Below are 24,304 nucleotides of genomic sequence, written 5' to 3' on the forward strand. Positions count from 1 at the left end.
TCCAGCTTTGTTTCGCCTATAAATCGACGGGGCCCTGCTCCTCTTCGAACATCCGGGGAACCAACTCAATTTCGAAGACATCTCCATAGAAAAGGAAAGCAGAAGAAAATGGCTGCAAACCATAGGCCAGATCTTGGTTTCGAGAGAGACAGGTTCTTATAAATCTCTTTGCTTTCTTCTTCATCTTCTTTTCTTTTACTTAATTATTTAATCAAGTTAGTACTAATTTCCTTTTCTTACCCATTAACTTCCTCGACATCAGAACAGAAGTTATATACATACATTGTTTTGTAAAACGATCTTGCTGAAGCAATTTTAATTTTGTTAATGGTGACAGCATCGTTGTGCATCATGGAGCCTTCGCTCTGCTCGTGGACACATTAAATAAACAAATCCTAGTGAAATACCAATCAATGCCTATTTCTCCATACGATACTCACAAGAGGGTCATGTCAGCGTTTTTGGCCGCTCTATTTATATACGCCACAGCATCGGTGGCCGAGGCGATACCGCGGGGCCAGGAATCAGTTTACCAGAGGCTTTTCGGCAACATCCGCCTCTTTGCAAGCGCCCTTGCTACAGTTTTCCTTCTGGTGCTTCTAACCCCACCTTGGGGGTACTCTATCATTTCTATTCTGTGGATTTGTTTATTGGGGTCACTAGCATATGAATCATGTCAACAATTCTACCAATTGCTAAGCCACGCATATACTGACATGTTGGAAAAGCTATTTGATGATGAGAGAAACCGTGAAGAGGACCCAAGCTAGTCAGCAGAAAGTGCAGCTAATTACAAAGTCTCGAGACGGATTAGCATTGTATTAAATGATTGCCTTCGATTCACTTTCTTCTGCCTACCCATTCTCATCACATGTATTGTATTTGTTGTTGTACAAGAGAATTGAATAGAGAAGAGGTCATTTTTTCTGTGACCTGTGTATTCTTTTTGCATATATGGGACTAGCAAAGTTTTCTTAGCTAGATTTATTAGCCATGGTTAACCTGCTAATCGCTACCAAAAGCTTTGATGGTCAGCAAGCTTATAGAGAGGAGCTAGTTGCGAAGTTTGTGCTGGAGCCCCCACCTAAAACACTCCTCATCCTTCAAAACGCAACGTTAGCAAATGGCAAGACTTCGAGTCCTGGAGGTTTCTATCCTTTAGTGGTTGCGTGAGGGAGATATTCTACTTATGGGCCGGGCTTATATTTTGATTTAAACAAACTTTTAAATGAACCTCAGGCTCAGCCTGTGAACAAAATAATTTAGATTGAGTGCATGGGGTATGGACCTCCTGGTGGACCAAAAATCCCACCTTGGTGCCATGCTTCCTGTTCAGACATAGAAAGATATCCACGTTAGAAGGCTAGAGTCTGTTCTTCATAATAAAGGAGAATTGGTGTTCTCACTCCTTTGAACTCTATCTCCTGCTGCTGCTTCTTTTCTTTTTTCTTTTTTAATAAAAAAATGATATATGACCTTTGGATAATCCACTTTAAATTAATTAGAGTAACTGGTTCTTATTGATTCATATTCACGCACAATCTAAGTCAAATATCAATGTGGTTTAATAATTGATTTTTCAATTAAACTAGCATATTTAATCCAAGAAAATTAGTTAGCCTTTTCTTACTAAGACAACTTATTCACATAAGATGCTAGTTGAAAGGCTCATTCAGAGCTGTTGTATAAAATAGCATGATTGAAAAAAATGTTATACGATTTCTTTATAATTTTCTAGAGACTAACTAGAGAGATATCATACTTCACCACTTCTCTTTTTTCCTCTTTATTTATCCAAATAAAAAAGTCACGTCGACTTAATGATAAGCAGAGGGCAGCACCGAATCCTTTTGACTTCATTTTCACTTGCGAAGCCGGCTATAAGCCTAATGATGATTGCTAAATGGCCTTCAGTTTATACCAGATAATTGCTAAAGTGGTGTGGTGGGTTAAATTATTATTTTTTAAATATAAAAATTAATTAGGTATTTTTAATATTATCTCAATTAAAAAAATATATTGGAATTGATTATATGTGACCTAGTTGACTTAGTATATATATAAAAAATTAGATAACTAATAAAAATATAGTTTAACTAAAAAAAATCAAGATAATATTATTTTTTAAGTATAAAAATAATAATAAATTAAATCGATTAAGATCAACTTGGGTTAAACTGTAAATTCACTACTTAGCACATGAGACTCTAATAATTCTATTGAAAGAAAATATATTAAACCCGATTTCTAATCAACTTAGTATTAAAAAATAAAATTAAAAACAAAATTTAACCAAAGGAATAAGCTAAATCAACTTGTCAAATCTAGGTCATGAAATCCCGGGATAACTCTATAAAAAATAAATTAAAATAAATTATGAAGCTTAATTTACAATCAATTAATATTAAAAAATAAAGTTAAAATAAATAAAATAAAAAACACCTAAGTCAACCGAATAAACTCGTATCTCAAGTTATGAGACTATGATAACCTTATAAAATGCAAACTAAAATAAATTATAAAATCTAATTCTTAATTAACTTAATATTAAAGGATGTGATTAAAATAAAATTAACTAAAAAGGAATAAAAGAAACCTAGGTCAACTGACTTAACCCACAACCCGGATTATAAGATAGTGATAATTCATAAAAAAATAAAAAAATAAATTATAAATCTCAATTTCTAATAAATTCAATGTTAAATAATTAAATTAAAAATAAAATAAAATAAAAAAGATAAAATTATTGATTTAGGTTCACTTATCAAATCAAAATAAAAAGATCTGGATAATTCTATGAAAAACAAATAAAAAAATATAAAATTTAATTTTTAATTAATCCAATATCAAGTCTAATTTTCAAACAATCCAATTATTTTTTACCACAAATTTCACTCTTATTTTTTCTTCCAACAACACAATTGCAAAACTCCTGTATTTCCCAACCCGATCTTCATTCGTCTTGTTTTTTTTAGAGAGATCGCGGGCTTGTTGCATTGAAAAATGAAAATAAAAACAGAAAGAAGAAAGAAGGAGAAACGGTGTTTGAATATATAATAGAAGAAGAATCTACATTAAAATCATATAATTGCATGGTTTTGATCGCAAGCTGGGTAGAAATTAATTTTATTTTTTCTCTCAGTTTTTCTTTTTTCTTGAAAAAAGGAGGCCTTGAAAGTATTATAACCAAAACATGTCACAAGCTGACTGTTTATATAATCACTTTTCTTCGTATGAACTTTCTTATTGTTCCTGTAATTATGTGGCAGAAGACTTTGCGCTGACTGTTTATATAATCACTTTTCTTCGTATGAACTTTCTTATTGTTCCTGTAATTATGTGGCAGAAGACTTTGCGCTGACTGTTTATATAATCACTTTTCTTCGTATGAACTTTCTTATTGTTCCTGTAATTATGTGGCAGAAGACTTTGCGCTGACTGTTTATATAATCACTTTTCTTCGTATGACAATCAACTTACTACACACTGGTTGGCAATCTCCGACTCTTCGCCAGTGCCCTTGCTGCGATATTGCTTCTAGCAATTCTTGCTCCAATTCTGGGGTGCGTTATTTCCGTCATATGGGCCTGTTTATTTACGGGAGTCGCATATGAATCAAGCCGAGAAGTGTCCAACATTTTAAGCCAGCTAACTAGTAAGTTACATGACATGTTGTCCAGGCTAATTGCACGCGTGAGGAGCCGCAAGGAGGATCTGAATCAGCCACGTGTCTAGCTCACTACATGCCCTTAGAGTAATTGGCATAGGAAAATACGTGTTTGGGAGTAGTTCTGGTTGTTCTCCTCCCCACCCTCTCTGTTTTTTTTTTGACCTTCAAAGAAATCTTTGGATGGTTGAAGAGGAAGAGTTGAGAAGATGTTGATTACGAGGAATTTACTTGGCATGTGAAAAATGTAATGAAATAATTTTTTTTCGTTTTTTGTATTTTATTAAATAGGACTGGCACGTTTGTTTATTGTTTATACAACAACCAATTAATTGTATTTCTAGCTTGTAATCTCACAATTACTCCCACGCATTATGTGATGGTATCATTTTTTATTTACATGAGATCATATCCAATATGTCATATATTATTTGATGTTGAAATAAAAATGATTTTACAAAATAAAATTTTAAATTATTGCTCAGAAATCTTTCATTTAAAGCATGACAAACTTCAATTTGGCCCTTCAAATTTTGTTTTTTCAGACCTTGTTCTTTTATTTATTTATATTTGAATTCTAAATTTTATTTTTATTGCATTTCAATCTTTCAACTTTTATAAATGAGAGAAAAAAATCATAATGAAGACATAAGAAAAAATATTTAGTAAATTATATTTTGAATCTAAAAAAAATAATTTTGGTGTTAAAGAAGACTATCTTTACTATGAGAGTTTGATGTACTATGGAGTTTAATGAAGATGATGTACATTAAAAAGTAGATTAGAGTATATAAATATTTTTTATTTAGTTTGATTTTCATTTTTTAGAGTTATTTTAAGGGTTTTTAGTGTTAGAAATTAATGAACCTCATTTTTTTTAATTATAAGATTTTGTCTTATTTTTTTTAATTATAAGATTTTATTTCGAAATGTGATTGTGGTTATTTTTTAAAGTGTTTTTAATGCTGAAATGTAATAAAATAATATATATTTTTATTTTTTAAAAAATTATTTTTAAAATCATCACATCAAAATAATTTAAAACTTATAAAAATTTAAATTTTTAAAAAACACAAACCTATATTTTCAGATGAGCTCCAAGGTGATTGAAAATAAATTTTTTTAAAAATAAAATAATTTTAAAATAAAAAAATATAATGATGTTTTAAAAATCACCCAATTATGTTATATTTTTTAAAATAAAATTATAAGTTTTTATGGTTATATTTACATTTTTTTTATAATCATATATGAAACTACTATACATTATATTCTAAAAAAGGCACATGAATATTCAATGAGATTAAAATATTATGTGTTGATAAAATATTCAAATAATCCAATACTTTTAATTTTTTATTCAAAATATTATGTGCTGAAAAAAAAAATTGATGGCCTTGTCATATAAAAATGGAAATGCATAAAGAAAAGTGGAGAATTTTAACTAAAAATACATCGTTTACTAGAAAGCTCCAGCTGTGACTCGCCTATAAAAAAGGACGAGGCCCCGCCACTCCGCGCCCATCCGATAACTTCCTCGACCTCGAAGACATCACCGTAGAAAAAGGAAGCAGAAGAAAATGGCTGCAAACCATAGGCCAGATCTTGGTTTCGAGAGAGACAGGTTCTTATAAATCTCTTTGCTTTCTTCTTCATCTTCTTTTCTTTTACTTAATTATTTAATCAAGTTAGTACTAATTTCCTTTTCTTACCAATTAACTTCCTCGACAATAGAACCAATTAATTTCCTTTGCACGTGGACACATTAAATAAACAAATCCAAGTGAAATACCAATCAATGCCTCCTTCTCCTTGCGATACTCACAAGAGGGTCATGTCAGCCTTTTTGGCCGCTCTATTTACATACGCCACAGCATCGGTGGCCAAGGCGATCCCGCGGAGCCTGGAATTAGTTTACCGGAGACTTTTCGGCAACATCCGCCTCTTCGCCGGCGCCCTTGCTACAGCTTTCCTTCTGGTGCATCTTACCCCTCCTTGGGGGTACTGTATCATTTCTGTTCCGTGGATTTGAGAAGAAAAAAAACCTTGAGAACCATGTTAACTAGCGCCTTGTTAAAAAAATGAGGGTATGTTTTTTCAAAAGCTCGAGAACCACCTATGAAAAAAATATATATATTGGAGTTCCAATTCGAACTACTCTGCTACATTTACATTGATGAAATTATAGAAAAATCAAAAGAAAATTCTCAGGTAAAAATAAAATATAAATAAGCTTGATATCCAAAATCAAGATTTTTATTTAATACAAATGTGTTTTTACTCATGGCAAAACTTATTTTTTACCACAAAATAATTTTTCTTAATCTCTAAAAATAAAGTTAATCACGGAAGATGAAATTATACCTCACAAGCATGTAAAAAATATAATGAAGTTAAAATCTTATGCTCACAACATATCAATTTATTTAATTTAATTTAATTAACATATTTAATTTTATATATTAATCATGGCGGGTATAAATTAATAAAATATATCATTTTTTTAATATATCATTCAATGTATTTTAATTTTAATATATCAAATTTCAAACTTCCTAGCATCTCAATAATTTTTTAAGTTAGGAAAAAAATAATTTGACCTGTAGTGTATGTAAGCTCTGTTTTTTCCTAATTTTTTTTAAAAAATTAAGAATAAATATGAAGATTGTGGCATGTTGGAAAATATTTTTTTTAAAAAAGAAACTAATTTAATTTAAAATCAAATTTACTTTAAAAAAGACATAAATTTATCAAAAACAATTAATTTAAAAATTCAAGATAGCCATAGTTATTTTTAAAATTAGTAAGAAACAATAGAGCAAAATCCCCCAAAAAACAAAGAATAAAAAAAATCAAGTAATCTTCAGAATCTGAGTAATTGCTAAACCATGGTCGGGAAAAAATTATATATCCTAAACACAAAAATAAAAAATAAATTCAAGACACTCGTTTTTAAAGAACTAAAAGAAAATTTAAGATTTGAGTAATCAAACTGATTTAATTAAAAAATTTCAAATAACTTAAATAAAAATTAAAATGAAAGGAATATACACTTGTTGATATGATAAAAAGATATAAAAAAATTAACAAAAAAGGTCTTGAGCGAAACCGACAGCTAGCCTAAGTCAATAAATCAAACATATAGCCTAAGACATGAAATTAAAATGACCCCATAACTAGAAAAGCGAAAAAAATATTTGAAATAAAATGCTTTGATAAAAAAAAAAGTTGACTCGGGTTATTTTTTTAGATCTATGACCCGAATCATAAGATTGGAGTGGCTCTATTAAAAGCAAACCTGAAAAAACAAAGAATCAACATTTTTAATTAAATAAATATTGATGGATGGAATTAAGAAAAGAAAATCTATAAAAAAAATACAAAACAAAACAAATAACAATTAAAATAATTAGGAGTAAATTCAACATAAAAAAATTAAATTAAATTTTCGGGAGAAAATTAAATGAAATTAAATGTTTAGGAAAGTAATTGAAAAAAAACAAATCAATTAAGAAAATTATTAAAAAAATAACAATTAAAATAATTAGAACCAAATTTGACTTAAAAATTAAATGAAAATAAATGTTTAGGGATGAAATTAAAAAATAAATAAATAACAATTAAAAAAACGAGGATCAAATTTGATAAAAAAGTTAAATGACTAGGGACACAATAAAAAAAATAAAATCTAATTGAAAATAATTAATATAAATAAAATAATTGTAATGAAGAGAAGAGGGACTAAATCAAAAGAAAAATTAAACGGTTAGTATCATTTTTTACATATTCAACACCGAATTTGAGAAAGAAAGAAAAAAAATCAAATTAGAACTAAACCAACACGAATAAACTTACACACGCGTCACCTAACATGATTAGCTTTGTCATGACTAATAAAAAAAAACTTTGAACAATATTTTTTGGCAAGCATAAGACTGTATTTATTGCTTGAATATGATGGGGTGTCTCATACATTTGTGGTTGCTCCGTATATTTCTATAACTCTTTTTTTTTTATCCATTGAAAGACCAAACTAACCTCTCCTAAATTCTTAAAAAAACCTTAAAAAAAAATAAGTGTGAAAAACCAAAAATACCTCCAATAACATCTAATAATAACAAAAAATGCATGTGTGAAAATATAAAAAAGATCCTGAAAATAGTTTTAAAGAATTTAAGTCCAAGGTTAATTAAGTTATTAGACTGTGAAAAAATTGGAAAATCCCATCACACCCCTAAGCTTAAGGCATTTCTTATTCTTCTTTTTTTTGTTCAAGGGCAATGTAGTATTTTCAGGTTCAAAACAGTTATAAAAAACTGTTAATTATACATTGACATTTATATTCCCTAAAATGATCTTTTTACTCCTAATTGTTTTCAAGGCAGCCAACAAGAGTGCTTTTTGTAAGGGAAAAATGGAAAAAAAATTTCTCCCACGCGATTTACATTATAGGTAATTGGTATTCTCACATTTGGACTCTATTCCCTGTTTAAATTAATTATATTAACTGGTTTTTATTGATACGTATGCATAAACAACCAATTCAAAAAATAATATAGTTTAATAATTGATTTATCAATTTTTCAATTAAACCAACACATTTAATCGAGTTATGATAAACTTGATAAGGAGATTAGTTAGTGTTTTTTTTTTTTTTTTTTTAACGAGACATACTTATATCACATAAGAAGCTAGTTGATCCAATGTGTACATGACAAGCTCATCCAGTGCTCTTGAGTAAAATATGATGATTGAAAAAAATGTTATATGATTTCTTTCTAATTTTTTTGAGACAAGCTAGAGAGACTCCATACTTCACTACAGGGTTTTTTTTTAACAGAGAGGGGATGCGTCGCCGTGCTGATAAGCAGAGGAGCACCGAATCCTTTCGAGTTTTGACTTCATTTTCTCTTGCTAAGTCAATTATACGCCATATGATGATTGCTAAATGCCCCTACAGGCTCTCCTAGATGTAGATTCGCTGCCAGGCTGCATTATCTTTTTATCGTTTTATTTTATAAAAAAATATGTTTAAGAATAGCAAGCGGGCTTAAGATAAAGAATAAAAATTGAGTTATATATTGATTATTTAAATAAATTAATTTTACTTTAATAAACAATTACAGTAAATGAACTAGGATTAGAAAAAAAATTACAATAATTGGAAAAAAAAATTTTTAAAAGAAAAAAATAATTTAATTCAATTTTCAACTAATTAAATATGAAATGAAAAATTAAATAAAAAATAAATCTAAATCAAATCAAGTTAACATTATAGAAATATAACTCGAGTAATAAGAGGTGGGACAACTGAAGTTAATCTATCAAATTTGCTATTTAAATTATAAGATCAAGATAATCTAATATAAAGCTATATTGACAATAAATTATCTTGTCGATGCCTACATATTAGCTAAAATAAAAAAAATATAATTATAATTCTAAAAACACAAAAAAATAATAATTTTAGCTATTTGGTGGTGCCACACCCTTTGCTTGAATAGTGTGGATGCTTTCTATGTATTAGTAGTTTTTTTTAATTTAAATAATATTAATTATTTATTAAAATATTAAATTGTTTTTGCTCTACTTGATAATAACAAAAAAAAAATCAAAATTAAAAAACCTTGAATGCAAGTTGTCTTCGCTTTATTTTATAATTAAAAAAAATCATGGTGAAAAGATTAAAAAACCTGTGAAAATTTTTGTTTTTAAAAATAAAGTTGTCATTTTACTATATTTTTTTAAAAATAAAAAATAAAAAATTTCTTGTTTGTCAACTTTAAAAATTGTTTATAAATTTACTCTGCTTACAGAAATTGAAAAAGATACATTTATCTTCTATTAACTTTTTAATAACTAATGATTTGTGCCGAAAGATTGAATTACCCCAGCTTCTAGGGTCTATATTTTATTTTAATTTTTTCTTAGAAGAGTGATAAAGTAATTACATTATTGTAATATATGTTGGTGTACAGTGAAAACCTCTTTCACTTTAGTTTTTGTTTTTAATTTTAATTTTTAATTAGAAGAGAAGCAATACTTCAACAACCCCCAAAACCATATGCTGTTTCAAATCTAATTGGAATTTGCTTTGTGACAATCAAATTATTTATGACAGCTACAATTTAATTAACTTCAGGAAGTGTACAAATCTCCACCTTATAAGTCAGCTGTCAAATAAAAAAATTGATCCATCGATTGACCTGTTCAGTTCACATTTTAATATAAATATATATTTTCTTATGGTAAAGATATGTCGGGACTAATTTATATGTTAATTGAAACTTTTAAATATACTTTCTCCAATAACAGTCGGAAAAAATTTAATAAATTGCCTGAATACACCAAACCATAACAAGAATATAACTATAAAATCACTTGGAATTTACTTTCAACCAAAACCTCTGCACTGCAGTCCCTGTCCGGAACTTGAAAAAGAAGAGGGAAAAATAAAGAAAAAGAAGAAAAAAGATAACTAATAAAGGATACCAAAGCTATCTGGAACCTGATTTAAAGAATGAAGATGGTCTGGAAACAATGAACATAATAATTGTTAAGGCTTAACTTCAACATAAGAACAATATTTAGCTTTCTCATGATCTAGTTAGTATCTCCTATACTAGACAACCAAGATCGAACACTATAAGACTTGTATCATGCCAATCATACATTTCTCCTTGGATGAGCTTACAGATAAATGGAGGAACTTGTCAGAACATTTACCAATGCCTGGTACATTTCTCCTTGCAGTGCCAGGGTCCTAGATTGCCTTTTTCCTGCATCCTAATCCTCTCCAGGCAAATGTGCAAATCAGGTAACGCTGTTTTCCTGCTCATCCCGAGCATGAGGGAATTTGAAGTCAATTCCACTTTAAACACCTAAACTAAAGCTTCCAGTGGTGGATCCGACTGCATATCCAACTTGTTCTTCCATCAATACAATTGCACGCGCAATGACAAAAAGCCTAACACCCACAATGATCTATGCTCAACCCGTCCATCTCTGATTATAGTAGCTATCCTGTTACTGAATACATGAATATAAAGATCGGTGAGGCAAGATTATGAGCGAAAATACAGTAAAATCTGACAGTGCAGGATACAGTACCTTAGTAGCAACTACAAAGACGTGCAAGAGCGCAAGATGCAGCAACTAAACTTGCATTTCACATTTGGCTGGACCTAGTTTTCTGCACCTGCTCATTCTCTTTCCTGTCTTTGCTATCATGGGTCTGAAACCCTGGAGAGAGAGAAGAGCTACATGCCCTCACTTAGGCACTGCTAGCTAGAGCAGTACTATAATCAGCTCAAGTCCGAAGGGAGCAAAGAAATTGGGATATGATTTCAGCTGAGAATTACTGCTGTGTGATTCCCTGTCCTAAAAACAGAAGCTTGAGAAATTCAGTGCGGTGAAATGCAAGAATGAATTATAATTGCAGTGTTGGTCAATCTAATGCTAACAAACAAGGCAAATAATTTTATGATATAATAGATGTGACGAAAGCTCCATAGAAAGTAGAGCTCTTAACATTGCAATAAACTATTTTTTCAATGATGTTCAAAATCACAGAACTCTAGTAGCCTTTTACAATATCAAAAAATATAATTCCAACATGTCGACATCTTGCAAGAAAAGTTCTAGCTTGTTCTGTTCACCCGCAAGCAGACAAGAAATTAACATGTAAGAACGTGATAAAAAATCTTATCATTGCTCGTACGAGGGGCAGAATGAGTGCAAAAGCCGTTCTTATAGAACATAGAGCAATTTAACGGGTCGCACGAAGGGGTTGAGACCCCTACACCAATATCATATGAACAGTTCAGCAGAGTCATGCTTGACTGGAATATGAACACCGCTGCTAGGTTTACCTCGTGCCCCAAAAAAAGCGTGGTGCGGAGAAAAACAACTTCGGTATCAAATTCCACCGCAGTGGGTACACCAAGTTTTGCTTGAAGAACATTATCTATCTTAAATTGGCAGATGACAATCCAACTTCTTACAAGAGCAGGCCTGTTCATGGTCATTATGGGGAAATCCTTTAGTTACATTTATATATGAAAAATCGACATCCGGTGAAATTACGCAGGGTCAGGCAGAAAAATCAAATTGACAGAACACATTCCATAGACATAAGTTTTCTAGAATAGAGGACAAGGGCAGCAACATTAGACTCAAACAGAATCGAAAACTGATGGTTGAAGGGCGAATCATAACAAGTAAAACAAGTAATAAAATAAATAAGTAAAAAGTACTGTCAAATTAAAAAATTATCAATAACTACTAAAATTTATTGAATCAATATCTTTTTGAAAAATCAGATATAATATGGAAATTTTCCAAGCTAAATAAAACAAACAATTAAACAAGTAATTGAAATCAAGATTAGACAAATTCTAGGATTTTTGACTCACAATGAGGCTCCATCTTAGTTAAACTAATCCTATTAAAAAATATTTTATTAATAATTACGTTCTAATAATTTAATCATCAATTTCTCTGGAGTATTAATTATTTATTTTAACACTTTCTATATCTCCAAAAATTAACCCGTCAAACAGATTAGAGATTACACAAGTCCATAGATATTTATCACGAACACTTATCCCTTCTCAGTTGTTTTAAATTGAATTCCAAATCATGCAAACAGTGTTCAAACATATTCAAACATTAAATTCATAATGAAATACTCAACAAATCCTGAATTAATTCAATAAAAAAATATTTCCATAATCATAGTTATGATTAGGCTATATCAAAAATCCCAGAATATAGATATTATTTAAGTCAAATTAAAAGAAATTATATCTGATACGATGATAAACATCTCTAGAGTTGAAGAAATTGACTTCTTGAAGGATACCCGTCTCTTGCGTCAATCATCCTTTGCTTCTTTTTTCCTCCAAATGCTGCCTCCTCTCTATTGTATTGTGTATAGTGTGTCCTTCTGTTCTCCATCTCCAGCAGTTGTTATGAAGAGGTTTTATATCTTGGTCGTATCCTCCCAAGACAGGGAACTCGTTTTCCTTGCCTGCCAGATATTTTTGCTTAGGTTGCCGGCTGATTTTGAGGAAGTAAACGTGTGAATTACAATTTTTTTATTTCTAGAACAATTGTATCCCTTCAAATCATCTTTCAACGCATCTGATCTTGCATTTTCCTGACTTTTACAACTCCAGATATTGGCTGAAAACCGACAGTGTCAGCCGCAGACTCTGGATTGATTCAGACTGTATTTCAACTCACCTTTTGGGCTTGAAAACAAGAAAACTGGGTTCTACGCTATAGCCCTATGTCTCACCTTTTTTAAAAAGGTAAGGAGCACATGAAACCAAGTTTTATATTTCCAGTTATAACCTGAAAAACCAATCAGCATCCTGGCTTCATTAGAACAGACCAACTAAGATTTGAACTCTAAACTCAGCCCATAGCCTGCCTCTTAACATGATCTCATTTTCAACCCAATTCAGTAGGTCCAACACCTGAAAAACATCATGAATTCCCAGAAATTAAATGAATACAAAAGTTCTAAAATTCTAAATAAACTATCTAAGAAACAAACACAACACTCCAAATCAAAACAATTATGACTAGGAAAATGCGTGCAATAAATTCCATTGTCAGACACATTACTGAGTGAAACCTGAAATCAATATGATATGAAAGTAACCAATCTGAAATTGGCCAAACAACTAGCTTTTCTAGAATAGAAAAAACAGGAAGGTGTCGCAATAATGGACACAACATGAAATTAAAAATTACAGACGATAATACAATATAACACATCAATCAACACAAAGACATGCAGACATGAATTGCTATCTACCTATTGTAGAATAGTTCATTCAGAATTTCAAAGCAGTGACCAGAAAGCTCCAGACAGGCAGCTACCATGTCATTCAATATGTAAAACAAATTGCAAGAAAAAAATAACAAAGCATTGAACTTGGGAATTTAAGGAAGCAATAATACAACGAAGTTCATCTGCTGGCACAAGTATTTGCATTTAGAAAAGGGAGAAGTGTTTAATTGGCTAAGTTTAAATTACCAGATGACATGTCAACTCAAGCTGAACTTCCTGGAAAATGCAGGACATCCCAAGTCTGACAGGCCAAACAGAAATATGGAAGCACCAGCCATTGACAGGTATCTTCCACATCTAAGCTGGAAATCAACGTCATGGAAACAGTCCCTAGAAATAATTTCCTGAGAAAAGAAAATCAATTAGCTTCATCACATTTTTCACGTGATTAATTTCTTATGTAGAACCAAGTGAAATTTAACTGGCATCAAAACTGGATTTCTTTTCATTTAATTCGATAAACAAATCACAGATGCAGATTCCTTAATGAAAGAATTATGACGTCTAAACTTTTCCCAAGAGAATGAAAGAGTGGAACTGGAATCAACAAAAGCAGCCAGCTCAAATCTTTACACTGTCTTAATCCAGAATCAACATGACATTGCCAAAATTGCAGGGCAGGACTTCAACAACAGCAGATTTAAACAGAAAATTAAAAAAAAAAATCAGGCCAACATTTTTATGTATGGTCACCCTTGAGAAGAAAGAAGGGGATCAGCTAAGAAAAGGCAGAGTCTATAGAGAGCATTCAATCAAAATATAAAACTCGATAGATTTCTCTTCAAGTAATCTCTCTCGAGATAGCTTGACTAAAGCATGATCACAAAAAAGAGTGGGCTATTTTATGCTATAAAGAAAACCTTCCACAACCAAACAGAACAGTCCAACTTAACCTAAAATTAATAATCCCTTTTACCAAACATAAATGCCACTAAGATTTTATGGTAAGGTTTCATTATTTCCTAATTCATTTTTTGAAATTACAAACTACAATACTCTTTATTCAAATTATTGATTTTTTTAATCTTCTACAAGCTGAACATTATTTTCCTTTTATTTCCTAATCTGAAAATCAATTAGAAATAAATTAAAAATTTACCCTGTAATCTGTAGTGGCCATTGGCTTTGGGACGTAGGGAGCAACAAGCTTTCTTTGAGCCAGAATTTAGTATGCTAACACATTTGTGAGCAATATTACAAGTGCTATATGAATACCTTCAAAGAAGATAAATTCTTCAGATAATTAAACTCCCCGTACTATCAATACTTGGGATAATTTTTGGAAGTAATCTGTGTGCTGGCCTTGAACATGTATCACCTTCATCAGGAAGGCATGCCAGCTCCTTCTCCAAAACAGAATAAGCTTCTGAAAAAGCCTGCAACAGATAACATTTTGTGTATATAAGAACCACAGGTATTACCGGTTCTCAAAAAGATAAGATCAGCCTCAAAAAATGCCAAGTGGAATCTCAAATCATTCTGTTCAAAGATTTTTAGTGAGCTGTTATTATACATAAAGGCTTAACTAGGCGAGCATTTGTAGCTTTAATCACCCATTTCTCCATTTTCTTGGGTTTAAAATAAAACCAGCAACATTCCAGTTCAAGGAGCTATGCCCTTAATCACAGCAGTTTAATTGGGTTCACTGTTGTGACAACCAGTAGACTCAAGCAAAGACTATTGCAAGAAGGTGATTGCAAACACAGGACTTTAGTTTCTCAATTCACAATAGCGGTACTGTTTAAAGAAAAAATAAAAAAGAAAAGAAAAAAGAAAAATCTGTCACAAACATAGCACATGAAGCATCAGTCATTAACCGGCAGGACCCACCAATTTCACATTTCTCTTGTGGAAGAATATTTTGTAAGATAAGAAGAAAGGTAAAATGTTGCAAGTTTCACATCTTCAACAAAAAGGTAAGCCTAAAATATCTGCTTGAATATTGAGAAAAATCTATATATTTGCATATAATTGAGTGTCGTGTTGTCATAATAGTAAATGCAACAAAGATTATGTGGAGGCTGACCTTGATGCACTGATGTATTCGAAAGCAATTTCTCCCCACATTATTTGTTGGAAAAAGAGGGTCATCAATGTGTATTGGATCAATACTACAGCATCAAGTGGTAGATCAATCAATTCATGATAGAAAAGAACAGCATGAACAATGCCCTGTCATTTGTGAAAAAACAACAATAGAGATAGTGCAGTGCTTACCTATAACCTCTTTCCCTATTTATATATACTCCACTTCCCTGCACTGAGATACGCATTTGGCGAGGATCAAACACATTCCTGTATTCACAAGAAAAGAAATTAGTGAGAGTATATTAAATGTGAAAAAATCAATTTATAATTACAACACTAAGTTGCGAAGGATAAACAATTCAACCATGAAATGAAAGAAAAACAATATTTAACTCACCCGAAGAAGTAAAGAAGATCCATTAGAAGGCTTCCGACATTCTGAAAGGACACCCAAAATTGCAAGGTAGGTAAAAGCACTCGTGTATAAAATTCCAACAGAGAATGGTTGAAAAAACAGGAATTTGAACATCAAATTCTGCACACATCTTACAGCATCAAACTAAGATATCTTTTGTGAAATACGTATACATAGCTTTGTTTCTCTACTACTCTAATAACGGCTGGGTTATAATTAGAGGTTTGCAAGCTAGCCAAGAAGTGGAGACAGAAGCTGTTAAGAGACTCAAGGCCTAACTTGTAATCAGTTCACAGTTGCTATAAATTCTTGATAAGCATAAGTGGCATTCATGAGCAAAGGAACACATGAAACACCATAAAAGGCAATAAAATCTACAAAAAGCCAAAGTTCATAAATGGTGGTTACACTTTGCATGTGCACGCCTTTGGTAAATTTTACGAAAACATTCAGAGGTCTTGAGCAATGAGCACTATCAAATTAATTTGAAGTTCAAAGCTAGTTACTAAAATAGCAATTTAAGTGAATGGTCAACTCTAAGCCATAAAAAATATCTACTAATACGCCATAAATCAATTAAAAAAAAAGATGAATAAAGAATATACTTCTAGTAGCCATCAAATGGCCTAACACAGGCCAATGATATAACCGTCACTTTAATAGTACTACTAAACAAAAAATGAAAAGACTTATGTCTGTGTGTCTATTGGGAGACAGGCATCATAGAAAACATGTAAAATGTCCCATCTAGAGTACAAAACACATTACTTGATTGATAGGCCGGCCAAGATGATGCTCATGCTGTAGAAAACGTATAATTAGCAACACCTGCAAAAGGAGTGGACAGCAAGGTAAGAAATGCAGAACTGAAGATATACACTCACATCAAGTCAAGAACAACCACAAGAGCGCATCCAGTTTCACCCAACCACAAATTCTGAATAAGTGCTTGGATATCCAGCCCTGCTAAAGTGAAGAGAGAAACTTCATAGTCCAACAGATGTGATCAGTTGACTTCCAATGTGCATTTCAATTTACAAGGTACGATGAAAGAAAATACAAGATTTAAACTATATGATTATAAAAAAACCAAGGGATTATGACAGTTCAGCATTTTGAATAGACAGAAAACTTAAAAGATTATTAAAAAGCTATCAGAAATAAACTTGTATGAATAAACAACATAAAACCAGGGCAAAGCCTCTATCATGATCCAAGATTGCATTGCAATCATTAGCAAAAAAAAAACAAAAAAACGAGAGAGTGAGAATTTATGTTGCCCTCTTTTAGTTTGCCAAATGTGTATATGCACATGCAAGAAAGCATGTATGAGTTCAGTCTGATAATAGCATCACCTATTAGCTCAATAAAGAATATGAAGGAAACACTAACTACACAGCAATTGAGTCTCACATGTACTTGAAAAGTTGTAAAGATATTAGAATGGCATGCAGTATAAATTACCAAGCAATAGGAACTTAAACCTCCAGAATAGGACTGGTCAAGGCTACGATCTGCCAAGAACTGCTTCAGTACCAAAGCAAGAGGTGTTGCAGCTGGAAATTGTTCCGTGAGATCTTTAACCTGCACAAAGATTATTTAAAGATATGAGAATAATATCATCATGAGTTTCAATGTAAATGTAGTAAAAACCATCATAAAAACTAAAGAAGAAAAATTGTATCAAAATTCAGAACAAATGAACCACAAGTAAGACTCAATTTCTAATGTAGTAGAATTGGCCTCAATTTCAATGCATTGCATTATGTTTCACCAAACATGCCATTCAATTTTGACAAAGCTGGTCTAATAACCACGACACAAGATGTGTTGACACACATATATTTGAGTAGAACATCAAATTTCCTTGTGGAAAGCACAAATGTCAGGGTTTACTTGAGTTTTAGTTTGCTGATAATCTGATATCCAAGATCAACAATCAGTATGCATCTAAGCATTTAAGCAGAATATCAACCTTTCATTGATCTCCAGTATCGAATGCTTAATCCATCTTAGCAACATTCACCTAGGGTTAAAAAAATTACACTTGTAACATGCCTCTCATAAATTCCCAATCCAAGATGCACAAGCAAAGAATTCAATTCATGTATTAGTCCTTCTTAGACAATAATCTTCCTGAATTGCCCTTCACCTGTCAAGAAAGAGGCTAAAGTTTGGAATAAAAATTGATGCAGAAATCTGAGAATCCTCCATCATGCTACCATTGCTAAATGGAACAGGCATCAAGAGATAATAGCCTCCACATATGCCTAGACTAGTTAAACTCTTCGGACAGAATTTAGAGGAAAATCACATAATTTATAGCCATCATTAAAATTTGAATTTATGAAGCAATACGTTCTTAACAAAGTATACCAGTTGAGTTGTTTGGAGCCCTGTATGAGATGGAGACTTGAAACTGATATCAAGACGAATTGATTTCACATCCCTTTTGCTATCACAATTAAGTTGTGCGCACTTCGGTGAAATTGAGTCCTCTAAAACAACCATATTGGGCTGGACTTGGATGTCATGTTCACCAGTCAAATGAATTGGCTCCTCCTTTGGTGATTGTACATTAGAAGCAGCAGAGGTGATCAGATCAGTGGGAACCTCCACTACAAGCATAATAACAGGTATCTGCAAGAAAGGGAGGTATGGTAAGAGAGGAAACAGAGAAGAAAAAGACTAAGATAAAAAGGCAAGGAAAGCTCAAACAGTTCTGAGATACAAGACATTACAGCAGTATTCTCCACAGTCTTCAGTGAATCATTTTTTACCCACTCCTGATTGGCAAGATACCGAGCTGCATGCTGGAAAATTAATGGAGAATTTAATTCTACAAAAAGCTATGAGAAAGATAAAAGTTAAAAGTTTTGTCTAATGATTAGTTAAAAGCTTCAAAATAAAAAAATAAAAAAACATATTCCCAAGTTCCATCTCAACAAAAAAGCCTAACCAGAGATCAAGAGTTTTTTGGAAAATCAAATTAAAAGCTAGAGATACAAACATCACAAGCAATCCATAACACAATTGCCTCATCTACTGCAGTATCAATTTAGAAGGCCATCAACATACCTGAAGACAAGTTTCTTTAATACCATTACGACCCTCTAAAATTCCAGCCTCCTTGATAGGTTCCTAGAAAAAGCTCTGCAATAAGTTTCTCCTCTTAAAAGTACAAGCATAACAAGTCTAAGTGATAAAATAAAAACATAAAGAAAGTTATTACCAAGTTCCTCACTGGAGGGAGGCAAACCACAAGATCCACATCACTTGTTGGAAGGGACAAACCAGTTGCACTTGATCCAAAGATATTTATCCTGGACCTAGGCCATAGCACTTGGAGAGACCTAGTAACCCGCTTGACAGCCCAATTAATGAAAGGTTTCCTAGCCATATTTGCTGTAGCAACCTTGGGTAACATCATGTCAAACATGTAATCAGAGACAGTGGCATACTTAATGAAAGGAAATAAAAGCTCAAAACATGATACTACAAAATTCTATGAAAAAGTTAAGGTAATTCCAGAAAAAAAACGTGAACAAATTTAAGCCTGATACCTGCTTACAAAAAGAGTCAATTTCATCATGAAGAAGGCTCTGTACTAAGCAAAGAGATGCCTTTCGCGTAGGGCAATTCTGTATCTCAGCTCGTTGAAGAGGAAACAAAACATCTGGCTGCATCAAAATTGTATCAAATAATCAACTCAAAACACATCTAGTAATACACTTACAATAGCACAGTACAGAAGCACACTCACATGATCCTGGTCACGAGCTAGGTGGGACATTGCAATTAGACGATCTTGCAGCAAAGGCCCAGGGAGTGGCTGCACCATTGGATGAGTTGAAAGTTTTTTATTTCTCCAAGAAGGCCAAACAACTTCAGCACCATCCATGCGTACACAAGCTTCCTCCAAATTAGTTCCATCATGGTACCAACCTCTCACACCCCAATGTCTTGGGCTGGAGCTACCAGACCTAACAGTTGGAAAACCCCTGTGCTTTCTAGAGTCACTCACAGGAGAGGGTGGTGGAGGACGGGGAGCCCGTGGAACACAAAGCACTACAGGTGATGGTGGCCGCTTTATCCGGGGATGCTCCCTTCTAGTAGGAGGAACACAAGGGCTTTTGTGATCAAGACTTCGCTTGAAATCAGATCTTGATCTTTCCCTTGACATATTTGGAATGATAATAGGCCGCAAAATTGGGTAAGGAAGTGAATCTCCTGTCTTGCCTTCAGCATCACTAGATAAACTGGCCAAAGATCCGGAGACATCCTCCTCTGCAGCAGCATCTGTCATGGTTGATGAAAGCATAGCTTTACCAGGTACTTCATTTCCTGACATAACATAACCAAGCGCCTGGTGTCCAGGGACCAAAGGATCAAAAGCAGAACAGAATGAAGCAGCAGTTGGGGAAGTCAATCCAGTTGTACTATAAGAAGACGAGAAGGCAACCATATCATCAACTGCCCTATTCAGCTCTGCTTCATGCCAAGGCCATCCGCTATCATCAGAACTAAGGGAAGGTGGTCGAGAGAAACCAGTACCTGGATGATCAGAAGGATCCCAGTACATCACACCGCCACCGAAGTGCTGATTATAGTCTATCCCAGAAACTGCATGCACCTCATATTCTTCCTCTGATATCCAATGGTTTTCGTATTCATCCATTAGTTCCTGTGAACTTGTTGCATCAGTAAAGTCAATTGCATCCCCAGAACACCTCCTCTCATCATCAAATGTTTTTGAGATGTACTGCATGTTCTTAGCAGTGTAACTTTTCTGAAAAGTAGATTGCCACCTCGAGATAAATCCTGAATCATAATTGCATGTCATAGTCGGAGCTAATCCACAATTGCTCCTAACCATTGGAGGCCAATCTAAACTCATTGGCAATGGTTGAGACAACATCCTATTGGAACCACCTTCAACAGGAGAATTTCTAGCCTGATGCACCGTAGGTAAAAAAGGTTGATGAATGTGATTATGCCAGTTGTGACCAACATCCAAATGTAATCTATATGTAGCAGGTGGAAGATGTGAATTTATAGATGGAAAGTAGACAGGGCCTAAACTAGGCCACTCGTATGAAAGGCAATCTGAAAGGCCTTTGGACCCACTTTCATGAAAATTTTCACTCTCTTCTCCCCGATTTAAGGTGGGTACCTCTTTCACATCAAGGGTTCTGACTAATTTGTTGCCAACATCTGATTTAACCTCAGTTTTTTTGTTCAAAAAGCTGGTGCCTTCATTGCTAGAAACAGTTATTAGCTCCTTTGTGGTTGCAACTTGATATATTATATTCTGGCTTGCCCCGCAACATGTCTCTCTTCTGGATGGCATACTTTTATTGTCAACAAAACCGTTTGAAGATCGGTAATGCTCCAGACCTGCATCGGAGATGCCTTCAGTGCAACCAACAGCGTGATCTTCTGGAATGCCAAGGGCATCTATCTCCTCCCTGGTGGGCTCATTAATTGAAGGATCAATTAAACTATCATTTGATGCTTTCTGTGTAGCCAAATTATCAGATAACCCACAAAGCTTTGCTTCCTCGTCTGATGAGTAAACAGAAAAGGAACAAGCCTCTGAAACAGCAATTTCAGGTTTTCTTACTTCAACCGGATTGCTAAAGCTAGATTTTTTCTTTTTGTTTCTTCCTTTCCTGTTCTTCCTTCCAGCAGTTCGTTTTTTTTCATGAACCAATCCTTGTGTGTGTTCCTGAGGATAGGCCACCAGTTATAAACCATTCAAATGATGAAATTGAAAGATTATCCAAATGAAAAGATGTGTTACCATTTCAACTGTTGAAGATGATATGTCTCTGTGATTTTCATTCTCATGAGGAATGCCAGGCATCTCATTGGACTCCATCAACTCTGTCTTCTTGATACAGGTCGGTGCACATTTGATATCCTAAGAAATATCCGTATGATTCACAACTAACTGATCTCAACACATATGTTTAAAAGCAAAAGTACTTCTAGAAACTTAACCATAGAGGAAATGATACCTCAGCAAGTTTCTTAAAGGAAGACTCATCAACACTTTTCACTGGTGCGGGGTTTGGCTTTTTCATATTGTGAGTCCTCCCCTTTTTTCTACGACTACCTCCACCGAGCTTTTCGCTAGGTTTATTGGCTGAAGACTTTGATGTTCCCTCTCCGAGAAGTTCAAGCCTTGTGCAATCAAGTGAAATAACCATCACAAGTCCTCGTAGTTTTCTTAATATACAATCAGAAAGGGTGCCGAGAGAACCCAACATGCTAAAAAATATATGTGATGTATCATACTCACTACACTGATCTGGCAACACCAAACTAACAATATCGTGAAGCACGAATAAACTATTAAATATATTTGCAAAAGAAGCATCTTTCCCAGAAAAAGAAGGCTTTGGGGCCAAACCGAATTCCGCATCAGCTGGAAGTTTTAGGAAAATCCTTTGCCGTGATTCAGCATGCAAGTTCCTCCAAGGTTGTTGCACTCCTGCTCTAAACAGTGACAGCTCATCCCCCGATGCACCACACACATCCTTCAGAATTTCACGAGTCTGAGAACTTGTAATGACCAAAAATTAGGCCACAATATATATTCTTTTATGGAAAGAGTTCAAAAGGCAAAATGTCATCAAAACATTAATTTCGTTCTCAAATATTGCATCTCCACAATCTTGGAGAGTTATAGCAACTCGCAAAGTTTCCAAGGCAAGCTTTTTATTAATGGGATTCACATATTGAGTAAAAGCAGTACACAATGGGCAAATCCCTATGTCCCATATAACTACGTTATGCGATTTACTACAGCATTGAGCAATAATGTACAAGAGCATAATCAGTCACTCACTTGAAACAGCCACTACTTTGTCAATCAAATTCAAAGAATTTAATACCGCTAGTATATTTTAACAATGAAACAAAACAATAAAAATTGCAAGAGTAAACGTACCAATGATTTTGCCGCCTTCCCAAGCGCAAAATTTAAAACCTTCCTCCTTACTTCCGCATCCAAATTCCTCCACCAATCAACACACCCTTTCCTCCTCCAAAACACATTAGCTGCCACACCTGCGGCACTCAATTTCTCTTTCAACTTCACCCCTCTTTTCTTCCCATTTCCACAATTCAACCACGCCAGCCTCAAAGCCACTTCTAACTTGTTCGCTAAAAACGCCTCGATACAATAATAACCTCTCGCTTTTAACCACTCCAATTCCACCCAATCCGTCCCTAACTCGCTCCCTTCCCCTCTCAAAAACCCCCCATTCGAAATGTCATCCATCAACTCCACAAACTTTTCAACATTTTCAATTAAATCCTCGCTAACCGTAACCGAATCCAGACCCTCAGCTCCACTCCTGCAATCGTCCACTTTCTCCCCTTCTCTAGAACTAAACAACCGAATCGACTCAAAAATCAGTCGTTCCGCTTCGTTAGACTCAGCGACTCTGGACAGCAGCCCACGTGATTTCTTAAAGCAGAGGCTAGGGAGGTCGCGTGAGAGGAGATCGGGGAGGATAATGAAACGGCAGTGACCGTGAGAGTGTAATTTGGCTAACATTTGAAGGAGTATTTGAGTGAATTTGAAATCAATGGTAGTTAAGTGGGATTGGCGTTGATGAACGGAGAGAGATTTAAACCATTTTAAGATTGACGATCTAGGGTTAGGGTTTGGAGAGGAGGGGGGGTTGGATTGGGAGTGGTAGAGAGAGATGTGAGAGGTGAGTGAGCCCATAAGGTGGTTCTGAGTCATGACCGCGTTAGGGATATTTTGGTGCTTTGAAAAAATATTATTGGGGTTTGGTACGGACATTTTTGTTGCAGGGAGCAAGGAGCATGAATATGGGTGGGAGGGAGAGAGAAGAGGAAGGGAGAAGGAGATGATGTGGATTGTGGAGAGAAGTTTGAAAAGAAAGCATGACAAGTGAGTGATAAGCGCCAAATCTACCTTCCAGGGCCTAGCATCCTTCTACGGGATTGGCTAGTGGAGAAATTGTTGGTGCTTGTCTGAGTAATTGACTGTGTATGACATCATAGGTGTCCCTCTTGATGAGGGGATTATTTCGTTATTGGTTCAACTCCTGGATAATTAAATTAATTCATGTAAATTGTTTTTATTTAAATATCAACATTTTGTTATCTTTTTTCTTATTCTTGGATTTAATTTGGATGGAATTAGTGAGTTTAATTGATTCATTAAAAATCTAAATTAAATAAAAACTGGATGATTGTCATGTCATATTTGATTATTATTTGTTTTTGTGGTTAGGTTATGTTTTTTATAAAATTTGAGTTTCTTAAATTGATTTTTGATTTTTTATTCTTT

General features: G+C 33.5%; 2 protein-coding genes across 8 annotated transcripts; one reads left to right on the forward strand and one right to left on the reverse strand.

Annotated features, from left to right (window-relative positions):
• On the forward strand, positions 1-17,411 carry LOC105132138 (uncharacterized). Of its 2 annotated transcripts, XR_843547.1 has the most exons (4): positions 1-152; positions 338-878; positions 4,448-4,453; positions 17,400-17,411. XR_843547.1 is itself a non-coding variant. In XM_011035469.1 (2 exons), exons 1-2 carry the CDS (start codon positions 109-111, stop codon positions 768-770), a joined length of 477 nt encoding a protein of 158 aa, XP_011033771.1. In that variant the 5' UTR covers positions 3-108; the 3' UTR covers positions 771-951. The 2 variants fall into 2 exon arrangements, 1 of the variants encoding a protein (XP_011033771.1); XM_011035469.1 differs by lacking the exons at positions 4,448-4,453; positions 17,400-17,411 and having other exon boundaries at positions 3-152; positions 338-951.
• Positions 12,338-23,975, reverse strand: MEE44 (Nucleotidyltransferase family protein). Of its 6 annotated transcripts, none has more exons than XM_011035414.1 (17): positions 22,928-23,974; positions 21,993-22,532; positions 21,776-21,895; positions 19,736-21,700; positions 19,536-19,652; positions 19,205-19,387; positions 19,051-19,113; positions 18,714-18,785; positions 18,349-18,612; positions 17,437-17,556; positions 16,741-16,800; positions 15,955-15,995; positions 15,747-15,824; positions 15,556-15,640; positions 14,745-14,905; positions 13,716-13,859; positions 12,338-13,149 (listed from the first exon to the last, which is right to left on the reverse strand). In XM_011035414.1, exons 1-15 carry the CDS (start codon positions 23,789-23,791, stop codon positions 14,765-14,767), a joined length of 4,713 nt encoding a protein of 1,570 aa, XP_011033716.1. In that variant the 5' UTR covers positions 23,792-23,974; the 3' UTR covers positions 12,338-13,149; positions 13,716-13,859; positions 14,745-14,764. The 6 variants fall into 6 exon arrangements, with proteins under 6 accessions (XP_011033716.1, XP_011033726.1, XP_011033734.1 ...); XM_011035424.1 differs by having other exon boundaries at positions 13,716-13,873; XM_011035432.1 differs by having other exon boundaries at positions 13,716-13,873; positions 14,629-14,905.
• Positions 23,976-24,304: the final 329 nt, after the last annotated feature.

Source organism: Populus euphratica, unplaced genomic scaffold (genome assembly GCF_000495115.2).
Source record: "Populus euphratica unplaced genomic scaffold, PopEup_1.0 scaffold2.1, whole genome shotgun sequence".
Classification (NCBI taxonomy): Eukaryota; Viridiplantae; Streptophyta; class Magnoliopsida; order Malpighiales; family Salicaceae; genus Populus; species Populus euphratica.

Excerpts from the sequence above, each read along its gene's own strand:
- MEE44 (XM_011035414.1), bottom strand. The coding sequence starts at position 23,791 with ATGTCCGTACCAAACCCCAATAATATTTTTTCAAAGCACCAAAATATC. Across the intron at positions 21,701-21,775 it reads CATCTTCAACAGTTGAAATG|GAACACACACAAGGATTGGT; the intron begins GTAACACATCTT and ends GCCTATCCTCAG. Across the intron at positions 15,996-16,740 it reads TTGGCCGGCCTATCAATCAA|AATGTCGGAAGCCTTCTAAT; the intron begins GTAATGTGTTTT and ends GTGTCCTTTCAG.
- LOC105132138 (XM_011035469.1), top strand. The coding sequence starts at position 109 with ATGGCTGCAAACCATAGGCCAGATCTTGGTTTCGAGAGAGACAG. Across the intron at positions 153-337 it reads CTTGGTTTCGAGAGAGACAG|CATCGTTGTGCATCATGGAG; the intron begins GTTCTTATAAAT and ends TAATGGTGACAG.